At 39.7% G+C, this 24,051-nt stretch overlaps 1 protein-coding gene across 2 annotated transcripts; it reads left to right on the top strand.

Annotated features, from left to right (window-relative positions):
• Nucleotides 1-934: 934 nt before the first annotated feature.
• NUFIP2 (nuclear FMR1 interacting protein 2) lies at nucleotides 935-23,891 on the top strand. Of its 2 annotated transcripts, XM_023556223.2 has the most exons (5): nucleotides 935-1,312; nucleotides 6,279-8,000; nucleotides 19,205-19,237; nucleotides 21,395-21,449; nucleotides 21,743-23,891. In XM_023556223.2, the coding sequence occupies exons 1-4, from the start codon at nucleotides 1,027-1,029 to the stop codon at nucleotides 21,445-21,447; spliced, it is 2,094 nt and encodes a 697-aa protein (XP_023411991.1). In that variant the 5' UTR covers nucleotides 935-1,026; the 3' UTR covers nucleotides 21,448-21,449; nucleotides 21,743-23,891. The 2 variants fall into 2 exon arrangements, with proteins under 2 accessions (XP_023411991.1, XP_003417004.2); XM_003416956.4 differs by having other exon boundaries at nucleotides 21,395-23,891.
• Nucleotides 23,892-24,051: the final 160 nt, after the last annotated feature.

Here is a 24,051-nt window from a genome sequence, read left to right as displayed (position 1 = left end):
TATTTGTTTATAAAAATTAGAGTGTGGTATGATAATACAGGAAAGTTAAACTAACACCAAAAAAAAAAACAAAACTACAAATTGTAAAAGAATACTTCCTTAAATCCCAATATTTTTCATACACGCAAAGAAAGTGAACAATTTAACAACTTTTAAAGTGCTCATTCCCCCTTCCTTCGCTTTTCAAACTTCACCTTCTAACACCTATTTTAATTCCACAGTCGACCTCACCTGCAGTTTAATTAAAAAAAAAAAAACTTCAAGTGTAGATTTTCATTCCTCCCGCTCTCCTTTGCCTTCAACTACAAAGAAACAATGATATAAACCCTTTGTGGCCTTTTAGAAAATTACACAGATACCCCATTGTCGAACCCTATAATCCCTCCGTGGAAAGGAAGAGATTAGCATATGAATACAAAGCAAAATGAATCCAGAATACAAAATCATCTACTGGATTGTGAAGCTCTTGTATTCTTAAAAATTTATTTATTTCCTCTTTTTGTATTGCCCCTTTAGTGGTCTCTGGGTTAAGAGAATTGAGCTTCCCCTCCGGTTACCCGGAAAAGGATTAAAAAAAAAAAGCCAGCAGATTCTAGGGGGTGCAAAAACCGACAGATGGCTCCTAGCGCCAGTGGAATCTGCTACACTCGACATAAACTTGCTTGCCGGCGAGGAGTGTAGAAAGTGCTGCTCGCAGACTGCTTGGTGAAGGAGAGAAAGCGACAGAAGAGAGAGCCATAGTGCTGACGTTGAAGGCCCAGCCCTGTGAGGTTGCATAGGGTAAGTGGCGTTGGCCGAGAGGCAGTGGCAAAGGGGAAGGAAAGAGGATTTGGGCTAGGGGCGGGGCCTGCGGCGCAACGTGGCTCCTGATTGCTGGAGCGCGGCTGCCAATCTCGCAAAATCGCTCGGTTAACCAGTGCGCTGGCGAGACGCGCTCAGATATACTGAGTGAGCCCTAAGAAGCAGTCTCAGATCCTGACGGTGCAGCAGCCTGCAGCCTCAGCCAGGGAGTCCCAGCCGCTTTCAATGGAGGAGAAGCCCGGCCAGCCACAGCCTCAGCACCATCACAGCCACCACCACCCGCACCATCATCCCCAGCAGCAGCAGCAGCAGCAGCAACAGCCGCACCACCACCACCATTATTATTTCTACAACCATAGCCACAACCACCACCACCACCACCATCACCAGCAGCCTCACCAGTACCTGCAGCATGGAGTCGAGGGCAGCCCCAAGGCCCAGCCAAAGCCACTGAAACATGAGCAGAAACACGCCCTCCAGCAGCACCAGGAAACGCCGAAGAAGAAAACAGGTCTGGGAGGGAGGACGGGTGGGGGAAGGGGACTAGGGGTGGGGGGCAGGAGAGATGGGGGTGGGGCTGGAGCAGAAAAGCGCGGACGGGGTCGGAGGGTATATGTGTGTCTACCGTCTGGGTCGGGGATGCCCCCTTTCATTCTCCCAAACCTTCCCCAGACTTGGGCTGGGCAGTGGGGTTTGTAGCGCCCTCTCTTTCCTCTTAGGGAGAGGCCCAGCCAGGCCAGTGTGACCTTCCCGGCCCCCGCCCCGGCTGGAGGAAGAGCGGGAGGTCGGCTTTGGAAGTCCAGCCTTATTTCTCTCGCGTTTTCGTCTCTGCTGCCCTGAGGGGGCCTTAATTTGGGGCCTCGAGACAGGATGAATCTAGCATCTAGCCCCCCCCCCCAAATCCCTCGGGGTGTAACTCAGGAAGGCCTAGTGAATCTCTGCTCGGGTGGGTGACGGGAGACCCTTTTGCAGGTGGCGAGGGAGAGGGTAGGTGGGCAGAGTTAAGGAAGTGTCTTCCCTCATCCGCCACCCCAAGCCCACCTGTGGCCTTGGGGTTCCCCGTCTGGGGGGCGGGTGGGACCCTTCGTCTCTTAGGTCATTTCCACCTCGAAACACCCCTTTGGGGCTCCAGAGCCCGCGGTCTGTCCCCTCGGCTCCTCCCAGGGCCGGCGCCCCGGGCCCGCTCCCCGCAGAGCCGGCGCGGCTGGAATGTTCTCTCCTCCTCGCGGGGCCGCTTCCTGTCCGCCATGTTGGAAGCCGATTCCTGTCACCGACTCCGGCCCACTAAGGAGCCGAGGGGGAAGGGTGTCGAGGGGCACACGGCACGGCGGAGCCGGGTGACCGGGGATCCCTACCGGCCGTCACCTTTCCCCCTTACCCTGCGGGGGTACCGCCGGCTCGCGGCCACCCCTCCCCCCGTTGCCGGCCGGGGTTGTGTAACCCGGTGGCGGCCGCGCGGCCCCGGGCGGGTCCCTGGGGTGAGGGGCGGGGGCGGGGGCGGTTGGGGTGGGGGAGGGAAGCGGCCACGAGGGGAGCGGCCTGCGCCGGGCTTTGCGCGCCGGCGGCCGCGTTTCCCGCTCCCGGGTGCGGCGGGAGGCGCGGGCGGTCGGGGCGGGGAGCCGGCCTCTGAGCTGAGCCGAGGGGAAAGGAGGCCGCGGGCGGCTCGGCCGCGGCGGCTCTCCGGGCTGGAGAGTTGGGGTGGGGGGGTGGGGGGGTGCATTTTGGGTAGAGGCGGTGCCTGAAGGCCGGGTGGGGTACCCAGCGGGAACTGAGCTCCCCGGTCACGAGTTTCTCTGCCACAGGAACCTCATCTCCTGCCAGGTTCGCTCACGACTCCGCCTCTGAGGCTTTCACTTGGGCCCTTTTCTTATTTTCTACAAAAAAAGCTTTTCTCTGTCTAACCCCCCGCCCCAACACATACCTTCTGAGCTTAGGTAGTGTCTTTGAGAAAGAGAGGGCTAAAAAAAATGTTCGCTTGGATGGCGGAGAGGGCGAGTTTTTTGACCCCTTGTTCTTGTCCTTTAGGATGAACCGAGATGGTTCATCCATGAGGTTGGATCACTACCATCTTGCCTTGGATGAGGCTTTTTCCATGTTTCCAGGAAAGGTGTTTTTTTTCGCATTTTAAAACCGCTATTGATCCCAAAACCTCCTTAAAAAATGTTAAATTGTGAGGGTAAAAGACATTTTAGAAGAGGTTTGAGAAGAAACGAGGTTAAAAGTTTATAACCACCCAGATTTAAAAAAAATAAGTTCTTTTTAAATTAAAATGAAGGGGAGAGTAAGAAAGTGGATGTTAAATCCAGCATGTCAAATTTGGTACAAGCAAGCAGTTACTGAAAGCTGGAGAAAAGCTAAATGTGTTTCTATCGCAGACTTAATTTAACTTTGACTGAAATTGGAATGCCAAATTTCCCGTTTTGGGGGGTGGTAGGGACACAGGAATGTGTTGAATATTTAATCCTAAGGATTTGAAACAGTTTAAAAGACCTTGCTCAATTTACAGAAGAGAAAACCTTAACCTTATTAGGGTTGCTTAGGCTTTATTATTAGGGAATGTTATTTTCCATATTGAAAAGTTTGATCACGTTAATATCCTTCTGCAGTACTTCTTTCCGCTTATAGAAGTGACCCTTAAACCATTCAAGGTGGCATCGCCCAAAATAGTCCGTTTTATCCTGGAAGTGATTAAAAGTGGAAAACTGGGCCTAACAGTTTTGAGAGAATGTAAACAATTTGTGATGAGCAGTTTTTCATGTGTGACCTGGTTACAGTGCTGTTGCTTTGACATTTACGACGCTAATTTTCTAAGAAAACTTTCCAAATGTATCTAAAATGTTGGTTGAGGTGGGCTTAAGTAACCCATTACCCACAAACCTATAAAGAGGAACAGTTTTTCTTTATCCAAAAGGGGGCGCAAGAGAGGGCCAAATGTGTTGAGTAATTTTAATTTCAAATCAAAATGCTAGATTTATCAGGACTCAAGTTTTGCTGAATCCATTTAAAGTTGGGGTTAGATGCTTTACCATGGCAGCTGTAAATAATAAAAGCATTAGGAATCCTTTAATTTTTTAGTAACTTTATAGTGTTTACATTGTCCTAAAATACATTGTGTTCTTAGTAATTTTCAGTTTTAAAAAGAAAACTTCTTTCTGGAAGACTTTTTGTACATAAACAAGGTTGCCTTGGAAAAAAATTTCATAATAGCTAAATTTTATATATTTATAGATTTTTTTTTTTTTTTTTTAATTAAAAACTTAGGGGTGAGAGTATAGTGGTTTCTGAGCTATTTTTCTTTGGTGGTTCTTGAAATCTGAGCCACTAAACATTAGTGATCTTAGAAAAAATTATTCCAGTTCACTTAAAAGTACTGAGAAGTCTTAACTTGGATCCAACTGTTTGGACGTAGGTTTGTTTTTTTTTTTTAAGACTGCTTACTTTTAATTGGGGCCCCGATCGTGCTGTGGTTAAGAGCTCTGGCTGCTAACCAAAAGGTTGGCAGTTCGAATCCACCAGTTGCTCCTTGGAAACCGAATGAAGCAGTTCTACTCTGTCTATAGGGTCGAAAAGTTGTGAGTAATGGCCAAAAGGATACAGACCTTTGCTTAACCTGTTAGCATGTTAGAGGGTGTATATATATATAATTCTTTGGTCCTGAGTTGCAGAAGGGTAAAGTTGTTTACTAAAAATGTAGAGCCTGTAATTAGGAACTTTCTGCTTTTCTACAGAAAAAGCAATCTTTTAGAAATATCCCAAGCAGTAATCTTTTTTCCTGTTTTGTAGAGTTAGAATTTTCCCACCAGAAGTGACTTGATGGGTTAGCATAGCTTTCTCAGCAGTCAGAAAATAAAAAATGTAACCCCACAGAAGTTAAAAACTTTTACACAATCTATTCTCTCGTGTTATAGGTTTTCCCGCTGTCTTAGAAATGATTATACCTTGAGTGTTTTTTCTTGAGTGTATTTTCTGATAATACAGTGGAAGGAAATGCCTTTATTTGCTCATTTTTAGTGTTCCCACCCTTTTTTCTGATGTAGAATAAGTGACTTAAAATTACAGTGAACCCTGTTGTGAGTCTTCTCAGGCTAAGGTATGTTCGCTCCACGTCAAACTCGTTCAAAATAGTGGTCCTCAAACTTTTTTTTTAAACTCGGTATACCTTAACATTCTTAAAATTGAGCACCTCCACAGAGCTTTCAGTATGGGTTATATCTGATGATACCATATTAGAAATTAAAACAGTTTTAAAATAAGAACACAAAAACTCAAATGCCTTTTAGCCATCACAGGCTAAAGACCCAAGAGAGTGAGAGTGACAAGGGTAAATAGCTTAGTATTCCAATTGAATTCTCCCCCCAAAAAGCTGCATTGGATTTGTGTGTGTCCATCCTATTGCATATCTATTTCTAATGATCTCAGATGCTTTGATGTACATTTTCTAGAAAGATAGTTAACTAATGATAACTATTTTACTAGTAAGCAAATGGGAAAAGTTGTTGAATTTTCCCAATATGGTTCTGAATTGTTGCTCTGAGAACTCCTTAAACCACCTGTAGTAACATAACTGTTTTTTATGGTGGATCAAGGTCTTTAATTAAGCCTGAATACCGTAACACTTTAAAATTATGTACCTTTCATTGTAGTTTTGTTAGTAAATATTTTCTTACTGCCCCATTTGGGTAGGCAGTGTGACATAGTGGTATGAAAGCATGGGTTCCAGACAGACGGGAATTCAGAGGTCTAGTTCTGCCACATTGTGACTTAGGCAAGCTACTTAATCTCTTTGAGAAGTCTGTTTACTCAATTATAAAATGAAGAAGATATATCTTAAAAGAGTTACAGACGTTGGTATGTAGGTGTTTGGTTTCGTGTGTTAACGTACAATCCAGTGTCCAGGAAATGTCAGAGTGAATTTAAGACTTCTTTAGAAAAAGTACGTGTTAGGTTTTTGTTCAGTTTCAAAAGTTGAATTGTAAATAGAATGACAGAAATGGAAACTGCTTATGATGACCACCAACCATTTGTAATTTGATAGGAATGAAGTTGGAGATTTCTTGTAAGAATAATTACTATGTCAGTTTACTTGATTTTGCCAAAAGGGTATCCTTGCTCTTAATTGTAAAGGAAATCTTACAGTGGCCTTGTGAGAGCGATAGGTAGGTTGATGGGAGAGATTATAGCGTACTGCAGAAGAGATCATGTTCTCTCTGACCTCAGACATTGATTTGAATTTGGTTTGGTTCTGTCCATTGCTTAGCAGTAAAAATTTGGGCAAGTTACTTAATGTCTGGATAGACTCCAGTTTTCTAATCTGTAAAATGGGGCTGACAAGTGTCTTTCTCGTAGAGTTGTAAAATAATATTTAGAGCTAAAGCTCATAGCATAGTGTCTATTGCACAGTAAGAAAACAGTTGTAGATGTTAGGTACTACTGTAATTTACATGTTGTGATTAAAAAGTGCCTTTTTGTTTTCCTAGGTTATGGTGAACTAAATGGTAATGCTGGAGAAAGGGAAATATCTTCAAAGAACTTGGGTTCTGATGAAGCTACCAGCCCTTTTTCCAGGGTCCTCAATGGCAACCAGCAAGTGGTAGACACTAATGTGAAGCAGACTGTGAAGCCCGGCACCTTTGGGAGAGCAGGAATTAAAACCAAGAATTTCATTCAGAAAAACAGTATGGACAAAAAGAATGGAAAGTCTTACGAAAATAAATCTGGCGAGAACCAATCTGTAGACAAGACGGACACTATAGCGATTCCAAATGGTGTTATAACAAATAATTCTGGCTATATTGCTAATGGTTATGTGGGCAAAGGGGCAGATAATGACGGTAGCGGGTCTGAGAGTGGATATACCACTCCAAAAAAGAGGAAAGCTAGGCGCAATAGTGCCAAGGGTTGTGAAAACCTAAATTTAGTGCAGGACAAAATAATGCAACAAGAGACCAGTGTCCCACCCTTGAAACAGGGACTTGAAACTTTCAAGCCTGATTATAGCGAACAAAAGGGAAATCGAGTAGATGGTTCTAAGCCCATTTGGAAGTATGAAACTGGGCCTGGAGGAACAAGCCGAGGAAAACCTGTGGGTGATATGCTGCGGAAGAGTTCTGATATTAAACCTGGTGTGAGCAGTAAAAAGTTTGATGATCGGCCCAAAGGAAAGCATGCATCAGCCGTTGCCTCCAAGGAGGACTCATGGACCCTATTTAAACCACCCCCAGTTTTTCCAGTGGACAATAGCAGTGCTAAAATAGTTCCTAAAATAAGTTATGCAAGCAAAGTTAAGGAAAACCTCAACAAAACTGTACAGAATTCTTCTGTGTCTCCATCTTCATCTTCATCCTCTTCATCATCTACTGGGGAAACTCAGACCCAGTCTTCAAGCCGGCTATCCCAGGTCCCTATGTCTGCGCTGAAATCTGTTACTTCTGCCAACTTTTCTAATGGGCCTGTTTTAGCAGGGACTGATGCAAGTGTGTATTCTCCAGGGAGTCAGCCACTGCTGACTGCTGCTGCTAGTACTCTAACACCCATCTCCTCTGGAACTGATTCAGTGCTCCAGGACATGAGTTTAACTTCAGCAGCTGTTGAACAAATTAAGTCTAGCCTTTTTATCTACCCTTCAAATATGCAAACTGTGCTGTTGAGCACAGCACAAGTAGACCTGCCCTCTCAGACGGATCAACAAAACCTGGGGGATATTTTCCAGAATCAGTGGGGTTTATCATTTATAAACGAGCCCAGTGCTGGCCCTGAGACTGTTACTGGGAAGTCTTCAGATCATAAAGTAATGGAAGTGACATTTCAAGGGGAATATCCTGCCACTTTGGTTTCACAGGGTGCTGAAATAATCCCCTCAGGAACTGAGCATCCTGTGTTTCCCAAGGCTTATGAGCTGGAAAAACGGACTAGTCCTCAAGTTCTGGGTAGCATTATAAAATCTGGGACTACCAGTGAGAGTGGAGCCTTATCCTTGGAACCCAGTCATATAGGTGACCTGCAAAAAGCAGACACCAGTAGTCAAGGTGCTTTAGTGTTTTTCTCAAAGGACTACGAGATAGAAAATCCAAATCCTTTGGCCTCTCCCACGAACACTTTGTTAGGCTCTGCCAAAGAACAGAAATACCAGAGAGGCCTAGAAAGGAATGATAGCTGGGGTTCTTTTGACCTGAGGGCTGCTATTGTATATCACACTAAAGGTAACTCATCTAAATGTTTTCTATACAAAGATTCTTATCGACCAATTTAAGATATATTTAAGATATTTTATTAAGGGTGAACTTTGGAAATTACTATGACTTTTTTTTTCCTTAAAAATTTCAGAGCTTAGTTGAGAATCACAGTGTGAATAAGCTACTGATGAGTTCTAATTCAGGGTCTTTGGAAATACTGTGGTTAAAGTTTAGAAGGAGTTTTGATTTGCAACTTTAAGCCATTTCTTTTACGTAGACATATAATTGGCCTCTTGGCCTGGTTCAGAGAATAAAGGAGGGAGGTTCTTGACTAAAGGGGTGATGTTATATTTTCTCTGAAACACTTGTTCTTTTTAAATTTTTAGAATAGGTGTTCCCTCTCCTTGCTTTTTTTTTATCGTATACTTTTTAGAATTGTTAGCTTATTTAATAGTTCTAATTTGCTTAAAATGAGTAGGAGCAGTGTTTGTGAGGAGTCCGAAAAATGTTAAACTATTATCGTCTTTTATAACTTAAGGACCCATGGGGCGTAGTGATTAAGAGCTTGGCTGCTAACCAAAAGGTCAGCAGTTTGAATCCACTGTAAATCCTGTGAGGCAGTTCTACTCTGTCTTGTAGGGTCTGTATGAGTCGGAATTGATTCGGTGGTGAGGTTTTTTTTTCTTTTAATGTTAACAGAAAGCGTTAAACTATTTTTTTCTCTTATAAGAAGGAATAACGGGTGCTGGTTGTTAACTAGAAAATAATTTAGACTATAATAGCAGGACCGAGTAGTGTTTCCTTCTGTTGTACATAGGGTTATTATGAGTCAGAACCGACTTGATGGCACTTAACAACAACACAGTAGCCACACAACTAGCAGCATAGAGACCAGGCTCTTGAAAGTCTGCACTTCTCACAGCCCCAAAGCCTGTGTTAAATAGGAATCAGATCTTTCAAGTTCTATGTTAATAACTTTCTTAGAATATGGTTTATTTGTGTCTTGAAGAAAAACTAAACGTATGGCATAATGATAATGTAAATCCATAAAGTAAATTATGAGGTTTAATGAGTGGTGTTTACAACCAGTGCTTAAGAGAACAGTGATTTTCAGTGCTTCTAGACCCTTCCACCTTTATCTTTCCTCCCCCTCCTCAACACAGATCCACACCCCATGCACACATGTGTGCGCACACATTCCCATTGTTAACATTTGCTCATTTAGGCAGTGACTTGCTACTACAGAGAAAGGGGAGCGAATCAGGATGTGTGGATGAGGTAATTACAGTGTTCTCCCTGAAAGAATTACTGCCTCTGATGAACAACAAAGCTATTTATTCATGTAACTTCTTTTTTTTTTTTGGTTTGTTTTTAAGTGAAGAATTATTTGTTTATTGCATAAAAGGTGATTAGAAGGCTATTCATGTAACTTTGAAGCAAATTACCTAATCCAAATACCTTTCCTTACCTGTAAACTGGAAGACATTTAGTAAAACAAACATCTTTTTAATATTTTTCTTCCATTAAAAGAATGGGAGTAAGTAGTAGAATTACCTTAAGGGAGTTTAGGAGTAAGAATCCTGGCAGATAGAATGAGCTGTGTTCACTTGTTCTGTTCTGCTCTTTGGAAGTAAAAATGAGTTATCCAGGAGTTTAATGTTTTTAGGAAAGTTAGAGCAAAAAAGAAATGTTTAGTTTTTGAAGTCATGTTAATTATATATGTTAAATTCTGCCAGGGGGAGTTGGGTGTTTTTGGTGTCGTTTTTTGTGCTATCTACTCCAGAGAGGCCATTACTTGGAAAGTCTTTACCAGTTTCTTAGTGGTCCTCATTTATCCGGTTGTGTTACGTTCCTACCCTCAACAAAACTCTGGGACAGTGTTTTAAGTTACCTAGTGCTGCTGTATGGTGCAGTGGTTAAGAGCTACGGTTCAGCAGTTTGAATCCACCAGTTGCTCCTTGGAAACCCTATAGTGGAGTTCTGCTCTGTCCTTTGTGTCTATATGAGCTGGAACCGACTCAGTGGCACTTAACAAATAATGACAGTGCTGCTGTAACAGATACCACTAGTGGATGGCTTCAGCAAACATATTTTCTCACAGCTAAGGAGACTTGAAGTCTGAATTCAGGGCACTGGCTGTAGGGGAAGGCTTTCTGTTAGCTTAGGAGGAAGGTCCTTGTACGCTCCTGGGCAATCTTCATGTGGCTTGGCATCTTCCCCCCCCTTCAAAAGAGTGACTCAAGATAAAGCCAACACTAATCCTGCCTCATTAACATAACAAAGACAACCCATTCCCAGATGGGATTATAACCACTGGCCTAGAGGTTAGAATTTACATATTTTAGGGGGACATAATTTAATCCATAACGGACAAATTGTATAGTTATATATTGTGAATTAAGTATTGGATGATGTTATGCAGAATTGCAGACCTTTTAAAATGTGGGCATGTTTAGCTCCTATTTATTTCTAGATATTCCTTATGCATTTGCCCTGTAGATGGGCTAACTAAATATGAAATAGGGATGTTTAGATAAACAAAATGCCCTTCCATAGATGCAGTTATGTTTAGTTTTGCTGGTGCTACAGAAAAGATGTAGTTTACTGTGCGTCAGCTCGAGTTTTGTAGTTGAACATTATTGAGATTAAATCATTGATCCCTCTCATCCCCAGAACAATAGATAGTACTCAATTCAGTTAGGTCCCAAAGTGGCAGGCTGTTTGAGTCGGTCCATTAAGGTTTTTCTTTCCTTGGATTTCTTTTGAATCACAACTTTTTAAAGCTTCTACTTTGTATATGGAGGCTTAAGAGTACCAGTATTATTTTCTTAGTTCTTTAGTGCAGTCTTCTTTTGTGTTTTTAGTGACAGTTTACACAGCAAATTAAGGTTCCCATTTAATGTTTTCTATACAAATTTTTCAGTGACATTGGTTACTTTTCACAATATTTAAACATTCTCATTGCTGTTTTGGCTGCTCCATTTCCAGTAACCTAGTTTCCCTGTCTTCTTACCTTCTAACCTTTGCTTTAGAGTAATTGATTGTTGACTCTTTGGTGGCATATAGCTGATTTTTCAAAGGAGTGCAGTACTGACGGGAGGTAGTATTAACGATTCAGTCTGTTTAGCTGGAAGGTGACCTTGGGGGATAGTTGATAGTTCAGGGTTTAAAAGCATATCTCAGGGCAGTAGTCTCAGGGAGTCATCTAGTCTCAACCATCCAGTAAGTCTGGATTATAAGAATTTGAGTTATGTTCCACGTTTTTCTCCCATTCTATCAGGATCCATCTGTTGTGCCCCTGATTAGCATGGTCGGTAGTGGTAACCAAGCACTATCTAGCTTTTCTGGTCTCAGGATTGATGAGGCCGTGGTTCCTGTAGGCTGTTAGTCCTGTAGACTAGTTTCTTCTCTGAGCCTTTGATTTCCTTTCTCTTTTGCTCCCGATGAGTAGAGACCAAAGAAGACCCCAGACACTACTCAGCCAAACTAGGATGTAGAACATAAACTTTATGAACTATCTTAATGCCAGTTGACTGACTTCTCGCACGAGATGATGGTCCTTCAAACCCAGAAAACCAATCCTGTGAAGTATTTAGCTATGTCTAAGAAGTATCTGTAACCGTGCTTCCAGGTGCTTTATTTTATATATATGAATATATATATACACACACACACGCACATACACAGGCAGTCCCTGGATTATGAGCGAGTTCTATTCCTAAAGCCTGTTTTTAAGTCAAATTCATACATAAGTCAGAGCGGATAGGTTCGAATCTGACGTCAGTCAAATGTTTGTCTTAGTATGTAGTTTATGGTGTCCTTTCTATGCATAAAAAACATTAAAGAAACTCTCAGATACCCTAAAACGTCTTTAAAATAATAATACAAAATAATGTTTTGATGCAAATTAGTGCCCATTTGTTACTACAAGCCATTGTGTGTACCTGGAATTTTTAATAGGCTTTATGGAGGGTCGGTTTTTAACTATGGGTAGTGTATAAGTTGGACATTTGAAACCTGGGGACTCCCTGTATGTATGTTGTGCTGTCAAGTGGACTCTAAAACATTGCTATCCAATGTGATAGAGTAGAACTGCCTCTTAGGGTTTTCTTGGCTGTCATCTTTACAGAAGCACATGGCTAGGTCTGTCTCCCGGGAGCCACTGGGTGAATCTGAACCACCGACCTTTGGGTAGCAATCACATGCTTAACCGTTGACACCACCAGAGCTCCCATTACATATGCATATATATATATATATATATATATACACACACACACACACATCTGTATGTGTATGCATGTATAGATACTTACACACGTTTAAGGGAGCCCTGGTGGCACAGTGGTTAGGAGTTCGGCTGCTGACCAAAAGGTTGGCAGTTTAAATCCACCAGGTGCTCACTGGAAACCCTGTGGGGCAGTTCGACTATGTTCTATAGGGTCACTATGAGTCAGAATTGACTGGATCACACCGGATTTGGTTTTGTTTTTGTTTTGGTGTACACATACATGCATGCATTACATACATTTGTAACCACACTTTTTTATAGTCTTTAGATTTCTAATAGTAATCTTTTACTAAGTTGAAGTTAGGCTTACAAGTGGAAGTTATACACTACCTCTTAGAAATATACCCTTTCAACAACTTGGTTTTTAAGTATAGCTGGTTCTCATTATTCATGGTAGTTATTGTTTTATAAAGTCACAGTGAACACTGACTTAAGCAAATACTGAACCATGCAGAGTTAGGTTCTTGTAGGCCTCTGGTCACAACATTTTTGTCAGCTGATTAACGCATCTACCTTTAGTTCCTGTTTAAGATGCCTCGTTTAATATAAATTGTTGGTTTGTTGACATGAAACTGACATTTAACAGCACTGTTACTCATGCCTGAATGAAGCTTAGCTAAAACACATGTTTTCTTTAAGGTGCTTCACAGCTTTTTTGTGCTTAGGAACACTGCAGCACTTATAACACTGCGCTTGGGGACTATTTAAAACAGCAAAATCACCAACATAAAGTACAAAAACAGAAAAAATGTCCAGCATTGATTTTGTGGTTACAAATTTTAGTAAGTAGACAAATTCCAAAAAAGGCATTCGAATAAAGAGGATCGATCGTAGTAAGTAGGTAGAAGGGTGCATTATCACACTTAATAGGAATGGTGCAGTGTTTTAGATTAAATATTTAAAAATCTGGATGATCTCAGCTGTTCAGTACAATTAAGGATATGATAAAAAGATGCAGTAAGATATTAAAACAAAATGGGAATTCTAGTTTCTGGGATTTTTCTTTTTAAGTTTTGATATATATTATGCTACTGTATTAGAAATAGGATTGTTTACCTGTTTTATCTGGGGGAATATTGTACCATTACACAGATCCCTCACCATTTATCCGAATTGACACAAGGTAAAACTATAAAGTGATTTTTTTTTTTACTTGATTATGAAAAATTTTAAGGATACACAGAAATGGAGGGCCAGTAATTGAATGAATCCCGATGTGTGAGAATCATTCAGCTTGAACCTGCATGTACAGTTTTTTTCCTACATGTACGATTCACTGACATAATGTTCTTCAAGTTGTGCAACCGTTCTCACTCTTTTTTTCTGAATTGTTGCTCCCGCATGGACAAACTCACTGGCCCCAAGCTTCCTGTCTAATCTGTTGAGTTGCTGTTGTCAAAATATGATCCCGTATAGATAGTTCTTTAAAAGAGCACAATACTCGATGCAGACATTCATTACTAATTGAGCTAAACTATCATTTAGTCTAAAGAAGACTTAGGGGATATTTTTGGTTTAAGATTTAAAGATTATGTCAGGGTGAGAGTTTCTGAGGTCATTGAGCCTCAGTGGTCCCAGGAAGTCTGGATTCCATGATAATTTGAAATTCTGTCTCACGGTCCACCCCCCCCCCCAACACACACCTTTTGAGCAGGGTTCATCTATAGAATCTTCATTCAATTATACATAAGAATCTCCTGTGGATATTGTTGAACCGTGGGTTCTGATTCAGTATATTGGGAGTGGCAAGGCAAATTGTCAGCCGGGGTTTGAACCGGTTCGAAGCCATGATTTAAATTAGGTTGGTTTCTCTTAGCCTAATACAGCACGGAAGGATAGCAGGCATTTAAAATATTGGCATTTTGAAATACTCATTAAAGATAATTTGATATGGTAAATCTAACTCAGCACATACAGAAGCAGGGGAGCTGAATTAATAAAATAAGATTTAATCTTTGCATATTAGGGTAAGCCAACATGAAAGTGATCCTTGGGTCTGTAAAATGAGTGAGGATCAAAGAAGTTTAAAAATCTAGTGAAAGCAAGGTGGTATTGCTACCATTCCGTATAAGTGTTCTAAGTTGACTACTCTGGAAAAACAACTCCTTTGAGTTTTGATGTCCTTTTTTTTTTTTTTTTTTTCTTTAATTATCTAAGTGCCTTTTGTATAGAAGGAGAAGCTAGGGATAAAAGATCTCTTAGACAACTTCAGGGTATTACATGAAATTTTAAAATTGTGTGTCTCTACTACCTCCACAGATGACAGGTGATTGGAATAGGTGCTTTGATTCAGTACATCTGGGGCTGGGCCCTGGAATAAAAAAAATTTAATTCTCTGGATGGTTCTGATTGCCAGCAGGATAGGGAACTATAGATATAGAGAACATTGCTTGGCATTTTTCTTGCTCTGTCACAGCTAGCTCCAGTTGATCATTTCTCTTTACTATTAAGGAGTCGTATAATATAGGTGTGTGAATTTTTTTCCTTTTCCCCTATGAAGTACCTACCGTAGGCAAAGTAACTTTGGTAGGTTCTGGGAATGCAAAAGACTTGGACAGGGTGAGTCTTTTCCTTTAAAGAACTTATCAAGTAGAGGAGAAAACAGTGTACAAGTATAAGACAAGATTTTTAATGTCATAAAGATACAAAAAAACCTAGATTTCAGAGGAAAGAGAATATCTAAAGAGGTAAAGGTAGGAAGAATGAGTGCAGGACGTTTTTTCATGGCGATTGTTGTAGCTGCTCCTGACTCGTGGTGACCCCGTGTACAACGGACCCTGCTGCTGCCTGGTCCTGCGCCATCCCTGTGGTCAATTGGGGATCCATCAGACCATTGTGATACATAGTTTTCATTAGCTGATTTTCAGAAGTAGATCACCAGGTCCTTCCTAGTCTTAGTCTAGAACCTTTGCTGAAACTTGTTAAGCATCAAAGCAACACACAGGCTTCCACTGATAAGACCACACCTGAGGTGCCTTTGCCGAGAGTCAAACCCAGTCTATAATATGGAAGGCAGCACTTCTGTTACTGAACCACCACTGCCCTTCGTGGAGTTAGTTGCCATCAAGTTGACTCTGACTCTTGGTGACTCCTTGTATGACAGAACGAAACCTTGTTCAATCCTGCCCTATCCTCATGATCTTTTTGGTATCCTTGAGTTCATTTTTGCGGCCACTGTATTTTGAGCGCCTTCCAACCTAGGGGCTCATCTTTCAGCGTAGTATCGGACAATATTCTGTTGTGATCTATAGGATTCTTGTTGACTGATTTTTGGACGTAGATTGCCAGGACTTGACTTTCTAGTCTGTCTTAATCAGGAAGCTCCGCTGAAACCTATTCACCATGGGAAACCCTGCTGGTATATGAAATACAGGTGGCATATTTTCCAGTATCATAGCAACCAACCGTCTCTCATGAAGGTAGCATTTAAACTGGGTTTTGATAGGTAGGGACGATTTTTGATTTACAAAAATGCAGGGAAGAGGAGGATAAAGAATAAATAGCAAAATCGGCGAATCACGAGTGACTGTGAGAAAAGATAAGTTGTTGCCAGATCACTGAGTTTTGTAAATTCAATCTGGAGGCAGGTGGAGCCGTGAATACCAGGGAGATAGGTTGGAGTAGAAGTAACTTAAACTGGGTTTTAATACTGGTATTCCCAATAGTAATCAGGAATACCAGTATTAAATCATTTGTCATTTTTAAGCCTAGATTTCCTAATTCTGTAAAATAAGGATAGCCTTTGCTTTGTCCTATAAGGTTGTACTCAGATGGTTTAAAAACTGAGTTGGTATTAATCAGCTGACTTTGTTGAGCTGTTAACAGAGATTAATGTGACACCAATTTGTAGGGTGGGTTGGAAGCCCATTTTTTTGGTGACTGGAAGTGGAAGATCAGTTAGAAGACTCTTCGAATAGTCCAGGCAGAGGGATAACAGGTTTTCCCGTTTATATTTGTAACTATGTAAATGTGTTACCTATACAAAAGTAAACAAATGATTTTAGATTGGGAAAGGGCATGAGGGAACTGATGCAAAATACTTAGAAATATATCTACAGGATTTGGGAAACAGGATATGACGAAATATGCTATGGTTAATCCATAAAATGTTTGTTGACGGCAGTAGGTATACAGTTTGCACATCTGGTCACAGAAGGATCTGAATACTAAAGTCTGTCTTTTTAACACAATGCTTAATAAGTAATTTCATATTTACTGCACTTTATTGAAATTGTTCCATGTTTACCTGTTTAATCTTAAAGCATGTGCCTGCAGTTTGACCATTTTAGGATAAACACTTTGGTTTCTGCCCTGGTTGAATTTCCTAGATTTGAAAAGGGTCCTTTTTTCCCCTTTATAATATGGAACATACAGAAACGGATGTAATAAATAATTTCTAATATGGCGTAGGGACCTTTTGTCCCAAGGACTTGCCATTTTAGCATCCATACAGGCTGCTTGATTGCTCATTTAAGTCTGCTTTATGACTGCAGTACTATTGAATTTACTTGGTAGTAGTATTAGTGTGAAAGGGTGACCTGGAGGAAATTTATAGAAAAAATTTAGCCCCCAGATAACCATCCTTGCTGTAAAAGCAGAAGCTTCCTACTATCACAAGTGTAGCAGTTTCATTCCAAGCAGCTTGAATTTGATATTTTAGCTTTGTAGATCGAACTGGGTTGGAATAAGTATAGCAATAGAAAAGGGCAAAAAAAAAAGAAGGAAGGAAGGAAAGAAAGATTTTTGAATTCCAAGCTTCCGTTGCTGAAACCGTTGTGTATGTATTTAGAGGTAGTCCAGACAATTTATTCTGATCGATGTAACTCCAAATTGGGACATACAGGATTAAAATTGCTACACCTAACAGTTTGTTAAGCATCTACTAAAAAACTGGTGGTGTCTAACCACCTTAATCAAATTCAGTTGAAATGTGCTACATGTATTTTTCTTTGTGTTTAATCAAAGTAAGGAGCCCTGGTGGTGCAATGGTTAAGTGCTCGACTGTTAACTGAAAGGTTGGCGGTTCGAACCCACCAGGTGTTCCATGGGAAAAGAGACCTGGCTATCTGCTCCCGTAAAGATTTCAGCCTAGAAAACGCTATGGGCAGTTTTTCTCTGTCCTGTAGGGTTGCTGTGAGTTGGAATTGACTTGATGGCACACAGCAACAACAGATAGTCGAACTGAAAAAGTAAGGTGTGGGGGAAAATTTCCGAAAGAATTAGCTAGGTACAGTGGAAATCAGAATATAACATGTTAGAATAGCCAGTAATCATCAAAATACTGATAAATCTGGATTAGGAAAAAAAAAAAAAGCCGAATTTATATTTGCCACTCCTGTCCACACTGGACCTGCTAAATTCTACAGAATTTGATTTAAAATGGCTTCAGGAAGAATTGGAATGACAAGTGGTAAATTGATGTGGGGGTTCTCAGTTGTGGGAGTGAGCTTGCTTGGCCTTACATTTGATCTGTTTTCTGTCTGGGAGAAGCCATTATGTGCTAAGGTCATAATGTGGATACTGATTTTTAAAATGTTTTATTAAACTCGGACAATAGTATCATCCATTCTTCAGTTTTAAAGGCAAAGGACAAGCTTCTAGTTGACTTTAGCTCTTGTAGCTTCAGGTTTTTGTTTTGTTTTGTTTTCCCCTGTGAGGGATTTTAGAATTAAATGCTGAGTCTAGTTGGTTGGACAATATGAAATTGCCATTTTTATAGGTCAAAAAAGTTGAATGTCAGCAATTTCTGATGAAGCTATCCAATACTACTTTGTGGTACATTATTCCTGGCTAATTTATAAACAGTATTTCATTCAAATCAATATTTATTAAACCAAGCACTGTGTGAAGCACTGGTGATGAGTAAATGAAAAGAGAGTAACTCAGTTTAGTAGAGAAACATACATGTAAAGATCTGTAGAAAGATCTGGGAGAGGTGGGGTGATGAGAATGTGATTCTGCTACTCTCCTGCCCCCATACACATACAACAAAGTCCTAATTTTAAAGATTTACATACTTTTCTTTTAGCCCTGGGGAAAGTTATATAGCCATGGAAAGAGCACTTATCCTCAGTGTTTATAGTTCAAAAACAAGTTTTGTCAGAATTATAATGGAGCAGTATATAGTATTTCCTTTCAAGGTGTAGTTTTGGCATTTGGTGGTCATTTACTATCTTAGTTATCAAGACTTCAACTCTCCCCTTCTGTGAAGCTTTTCTTGTATACTCCCAGTTGGAGATTTCATACTGCCCTCTCTGAATGTTGCTCTAACACTTTGGTCATGTATGTATTTCCCTTATTGTAAGATGCTAGAGTAAACTAAGAACCACATTGTAGACATTCAAGCTTTAAATGAAATTGGAGCAAATGAGGATTGTGTGTTATTAATAAATGGGTACAGATTGACATTTTGACCATATCAGTTAAAATAGGTGTATGTGTAGTTTGGTGTCAACCACTTCCCTAGAGCCAAAGGATAAAGTAAAATTTTAATAAGGCATTTTAAACATCAGGTTTAATCAAATTTAAACTTGATTCATTCAACAGATGTGGGCATCTTGTTGCCAAGAAATGTTTGGTGTTTTTTAATAATGCTAAGCTGTTGTAAAAGATACATTTTATCTATAGCACGCTTCTACATGTCTTTGCTATTTGCCAAAGACAAAATTGTTCTGGCAGTTCGATTTCAGATAATAATTGACTTTCTGTAACACTTTGGACAATCTGGATGATACTTTTAAGAATTACAGAAAAATATGAGGGTTCTCTCTGAGTTTCATAGAACTGTGCTGTTTCAACCTTACCTCCAGCCCAGCAATAATCAGTTTAGGTTTGTTAAGTTAAAAATGAAGAGCGTAGCTTCAAACTTGACTCTTTAAAACTTAGTGTGTAAAATAACTCTCTTTTTTTTTTTCTCCTCTTCTGTTTTTTCTCTTTGCAGAAATGGAATCTATTTGGAATTTACAGAAGCAAGGTAAGAATGGTTATGTTACCTGGAATGTAGGAGTACTAATCAGCTGTCACTGAACATTTTTGTTGGTTGGGAAGAACAGACCAGTGGTGTCGCTTACCAAATAAATAGACTTTGTATTTTGAGTTAGTTTTAACTGCAGCCGAAAGGCACTAGTTACCATTTCAGAACTGCTAAGGACAGGGTAGCACTGGAAGGGAAAAGAATATTCAAAGACACTACCTGGGTCAAGAACAGGAATATTTTTATTTTTTCTAATTATGAAGGTAAGACAGGCCAGAAATATTTTCATCCAGGAAGCCAACATGAATAAGTATTTCCTCTTATAACCAGCCTTTATCTGTATTTATGTGGAACACAAGGAGTAGCCTAAGAACTGAAATTCATAGAAAAATAACAGCTATTACACAGACTTTATCTGGGCTGTATATTGTCTGAAAAGCTGCTTAGAAGTAATAACAAATTGGCTCCCCTTACCCTCCGATGAATGAGATGTGAATAGCAGGCGGGCAGAGGGACTGGGTAATCCACATTGGGAGTATTTGCCATTTTTAAAAAATGAAGATTAAGTATCCTAATTATCATAGGCCTTCTTTCCCAGTGTATTATGGTAGTTGTGGGATACCTGAAATAAAGTGCTAGTTCTGCTTTGGAGAACTAGTCACTGAATAATAGATTGAGGTTTTCAGAACCCTGTAACTGAATTATATTCTGTTCCCCATCCACTTCGCTAGTTAATATACGTGAATTTCAGATTAATGTGAAATTCTTAGAATTTCAGAATTTAAGGGGCTTTAGAATTACTCTTCTATTTTATCTTACAGATTAGGAAACTCTGGCCCAGAAAGGCTACTATATCAGCTAGAGAGTGGTGGGACTCCTGATTTCCCAGCATTGCGCCTTCTTCCACCTCCACCTTGTTATTAGGCCAGATCTTTTTGTCTGACAGCTGTGGCCTGAAGATAGCTAGCAATCTGAGTTGCTTTCTATATTTTTTGAAGTTTTTATTATTCAAGCACAAATGCAGAGATGGTAGTTTAGAAACTATACCTTACAAAGGTAGACATACCTGTTTTTACTTTAAATGGCTGGTAACTAATAGAAATGAGCATTATCTTCGTGGCAGGTTCCCAGTGGATGGCCCTTAGAGTCCCAGAAATATTATATTTGTCTAGACTAAATTAGATGGATTATTAGGCTGAAGTGAGCCTGAGTTCTTCAATATTACTTTCAGGTCTTTATAATTTTCCATTAGGTGACCAGTTTTGTTGGTTTACCTATTTTTTATTAAAGCCGGGTATACTTTTAAAGGTTCTTACGATAGATATTGTGTGTGATAACATCATTGCTGTCCAGAAGAGGAGAGCAGGCAGCTAAACAGTAGGAATTCAGCCTTCAGAATGACGCCTGGAAAAATATTATGTCAAATCCTATTGTCAAATGAAAACAAGGGCATTTTTTCTCACTTTATGTTGTTATGTACTTGGTATTACAGATTTTTAAAAATGAATAATACCAAACATTTAAAAAAACAAACAAATAACACCTGGGATCTTTGATCCAGACACGTGATGACACTTGTGTACTTTCAGTCCACGACATGCATAGACTTCTGTTGTTGCTAGGAATCAAGCTGGTGGTACTATGGGAAGTTAGGAAGAAGGAACAAATAAGTCATAGTTAGCACTGAATTAGTACTTCTTAACCTGAAGTTTTTGCTGCTGGGTTTTACTTGGACAGTTCCTTGCTAGATAGACAACTCTCAGTGGTTGAAATAAATTTTGATTTCATTTTGCTGAGAAGAGCAAAAGAAAATACCTCCAAGTGTGTTAGTATTGAATTATTATTTCTTTGCCCACTTTTTCAAACAAACTACTATTACAATCAGAATAAACACATAGAAAACCCTAGTTAACTATAATCTGTGGGAGTTGGGGCCCTCACTGGCTAGAGGACCTTGTTGCTGTTGGGATATTAACAACTACTTTTGGGTTGAGAAAGTGGATTACATATATTAATGCAAAGAGGATGAGGCCTTTCAATTATGTTTGCATAAAGAAGGGCCAGTTTAAATATATGATGATGGTTATTTTGGGATTGGGGGGGCGGTGTGGGCATTTTGAGGGCCAGACCTTATTTTTATTTTAACCTTGCCTGCAGATCCCAAAAGGATAATCACTTACAACGAAGCCATGGATAGTCCAGATCAATGAAGGTAGCAGGACCAGACTGCCTGTTTGTAACCTTTCTGCAGCATTAGAGCCACCGTTCATGGGGGACGCAAGGCTTTTATGCTCCTAGATCTTCAACGCAGCAGAGGAACCATAAGTAGAATCACAGGATAATATATACAAATATATATATATATATATATAGTTATTTAAAAAAAGGCAACTGAAAGTAATTAGACTTCTTAAGGAATCAAAAATTATTTCAAGAGACTACACATGGTTATTTAATCTCCGGTACTGAATAGTTTTTTTTTTTTTTCCTCCCCTCTTTTGTTAGATATTGTTTTTAAGAGTGAATGCAAGTGATTAATGAATACAGACTAAACAAGCGTGGTTCTAAAGTTCCTGCTGTCATCAACCTGGGCAACAAATGACCCACTGGAAAGGCACATCCACTTAAAAAGATCTCTGTATCTTGTTCTGTGACTAAAGTGGTACACTAATCATGGGGAGCCCAGAATGATTCAACATCTTCCCCACTCCTCCCTTGATCTTTTGGTTTTCCTTTGAACCCTGCGAGAATGCTGGATAAATGCCTTGACGTTTGCAGGGGTATATATTTTTTTTTTTTTTTTTTTTAGCGAATATGATTTGCATGTCTTGCCAGGAGTTAAGCTCGGCCTCTGTGGGGTGTTGGGGAAATACTTTTCTTTCTTTCCTTTTATTTTTTTGGTGCGGTGGGGGTAGGGGAGGGCATTAAAGTTCTACAATTCTGGAATGGTTGGTGGTACATAGTCACTTGGCTTTGGTTACACATTGGACTTTTACAACTGAAGAATCCATGAGTGTCATTTTAAAGAAAATTTGCAGAACAAGCTTAAATATTTAATAATGGGGGGAAAAAAAACCCTTTGTTCCCATCTTTTAATGTAATTGTATAACTGGGAGCAAAAACATACTCTGCTTTTCAACTGTAGGTGCTCCAGACTTGCTCTATGTCAGTAACACTAAATGTGCTGTTCTCCTTGGTTTTCATCAAACACCTGAAGAGAAACTATAACATCTTTCTGTAAATTCTTTCCCTTTTAATTTCTCAGAAAAATCTTAAGAAGAAAAAAGCCCATGAAGACTAAAACTTTTCATGTTTTTAGCCAGTGAGGGGGTAATAAACCCTGCTTATAGAAGGTGTTTTCATGCAAACTGTACTTCTGAGCTTTTTAGCTTCTAATGATATCTTTATAAATATATTTTATTACTAGAGCAAAATGGGTTTTTTTAAGGAAAAAATAATGTGAAATTCTGGAAATTTTTCTTTCGGGCAGAGAAGAGCAAAGCCCTGTCCTATCATCACATTGCCATCCTGGTGCACTGCAGCTTGCGTGTAGCATGCTAAAATAAATTTTTTGTGTGTGCAGAAACTAAGGGTCCAATTTAAGATTGGGTGATGTTAGTGGATAAAAACAAGTTCTCTGGCCTGACATAATATCACATCACACGCAGAGAAATTAGTGTATTAATGTAGGTCAAATACAGGTTGAGATAGCAGGGCATTTTATATGAGGTGTAGTCTAATAAAGTCGATTGTATCCCCCAGGGTATTTGGGGGAGAAAGTAACTGGTTTTGCTCTACCCGCCTGCTTAAGAAATGTCCAGTTTTGAGAGACTAGTATGAATGGGTTTTCTTGTTCTGTTGATTATTTGAGGTTTTTAACAAATAGTTCATGAAAGAAGCTGTTGGACTCAACATAGATAGAGAAATTAAAATATCTTTTTAGTCTGGATTTCTGCCCTGCTTAGATTTTTAAAGTATAAGCATGGATTGCCAATTCCACTTGATGTAAACAAAACTTTTTATACATAATATATATAACTTATTGTATCAGTCCAGGTTCAGAAACTTGTGGTAGGCCAGTTCCAGATAGTTTCATTTCACCTGTAAACTGTATCACTTTTACTGATATTGTAATTTTCAAATGTATAATATGTTTACAGATGTGCCCTGCATTTAGTCTGCCTTGTTCTTATTTTGATTTTTGTTGAGTCTCCTGCCTGCTTGCCAAAAGCTAGGATGCTTCAGGCCCATGTACAATTGAAAGCAGAGGCATCCTTGAGCTTTAAAGCATTGAACAAACTGGAAAATGCGACATACCATATACTGAAGTGAAAGAAGTCTGTGTTTCTGTGTTTTTTTTAAATAAAAAGAAATTTTTAAAGTTAAAAAAAAAAAAAAAAGATTAAAGGGGAAAAAAAGGCTCCAGTTTGTTTTATAGGTTTTAAAGTTCTGCTGTGTGTTCAGTTGCCTTCTGTAAACCATTTGTCGCCTTAGGGCCAGATTCTTTTTTTTTTCCCAACATCCATTTTGCTTGCCTGGAATTTTAAAGCTCTTCTGGCTCACAACTCACAGGAAACTTTCTGGGTTTGTGACATACGGAGGTTGAATGAATATATATTTAAAAAAAAAAAAAAAAAGAAAGAAAAACAGCCCCCATTTGAATTGGTTTTTTTAGAAGTTTAGAAGCAACACTTACTTAATAAAAAATAACAAAACTTTAGTAATAACTTGGGCTTTCCTACTACTTCCCTTCCATATCCCTCAGGCCTCCATATTCAGAGAAGTCAAAAAGAATTTATTCCTTCTCTGTCTGC

Source organism: Loxodonta africana, chromosome 18, assembly GCF_030014295.1.
Source record: "Loxodonta africana isolate mLoxAfr1 chromosome 18, mLoxAfr1.hap2, whole genome shotgun sequence".
NCBI lineage: Eukaryota > Metazoa > Chordata > Mammalia > Proboscidea > Elephantidae > Loxodonta > Loxodonta africana.
Note: the sequence above shows the minus strand (reverse complement) of the source record. Positions and strands in the feature narration are given on the sequence as shown.

Coding starts and splice junctions, on each gene's coding strand:
- NUFIP2 (XM_023556223.2), top strand. CDS start 1,027: ATGGAGGAGAAGCCCGGCCAGCCACAGCCTCAGCACCATCACAGCCAC. Junction 1,313..6,278: donor AACGCCGAAGAAGAAAACAG/GTCTGGGAGGGA, acceptor TTGTTTTCCTAG/GTTATGGTGAACTAAATGGT. Junction 19,238..21,394: donor TTGGAATTTACAGAAGCAAG/GTAAGAATGGTT, acceptor CCTTGCCTGCAG/ATCCCAAAAGGATAATCACT.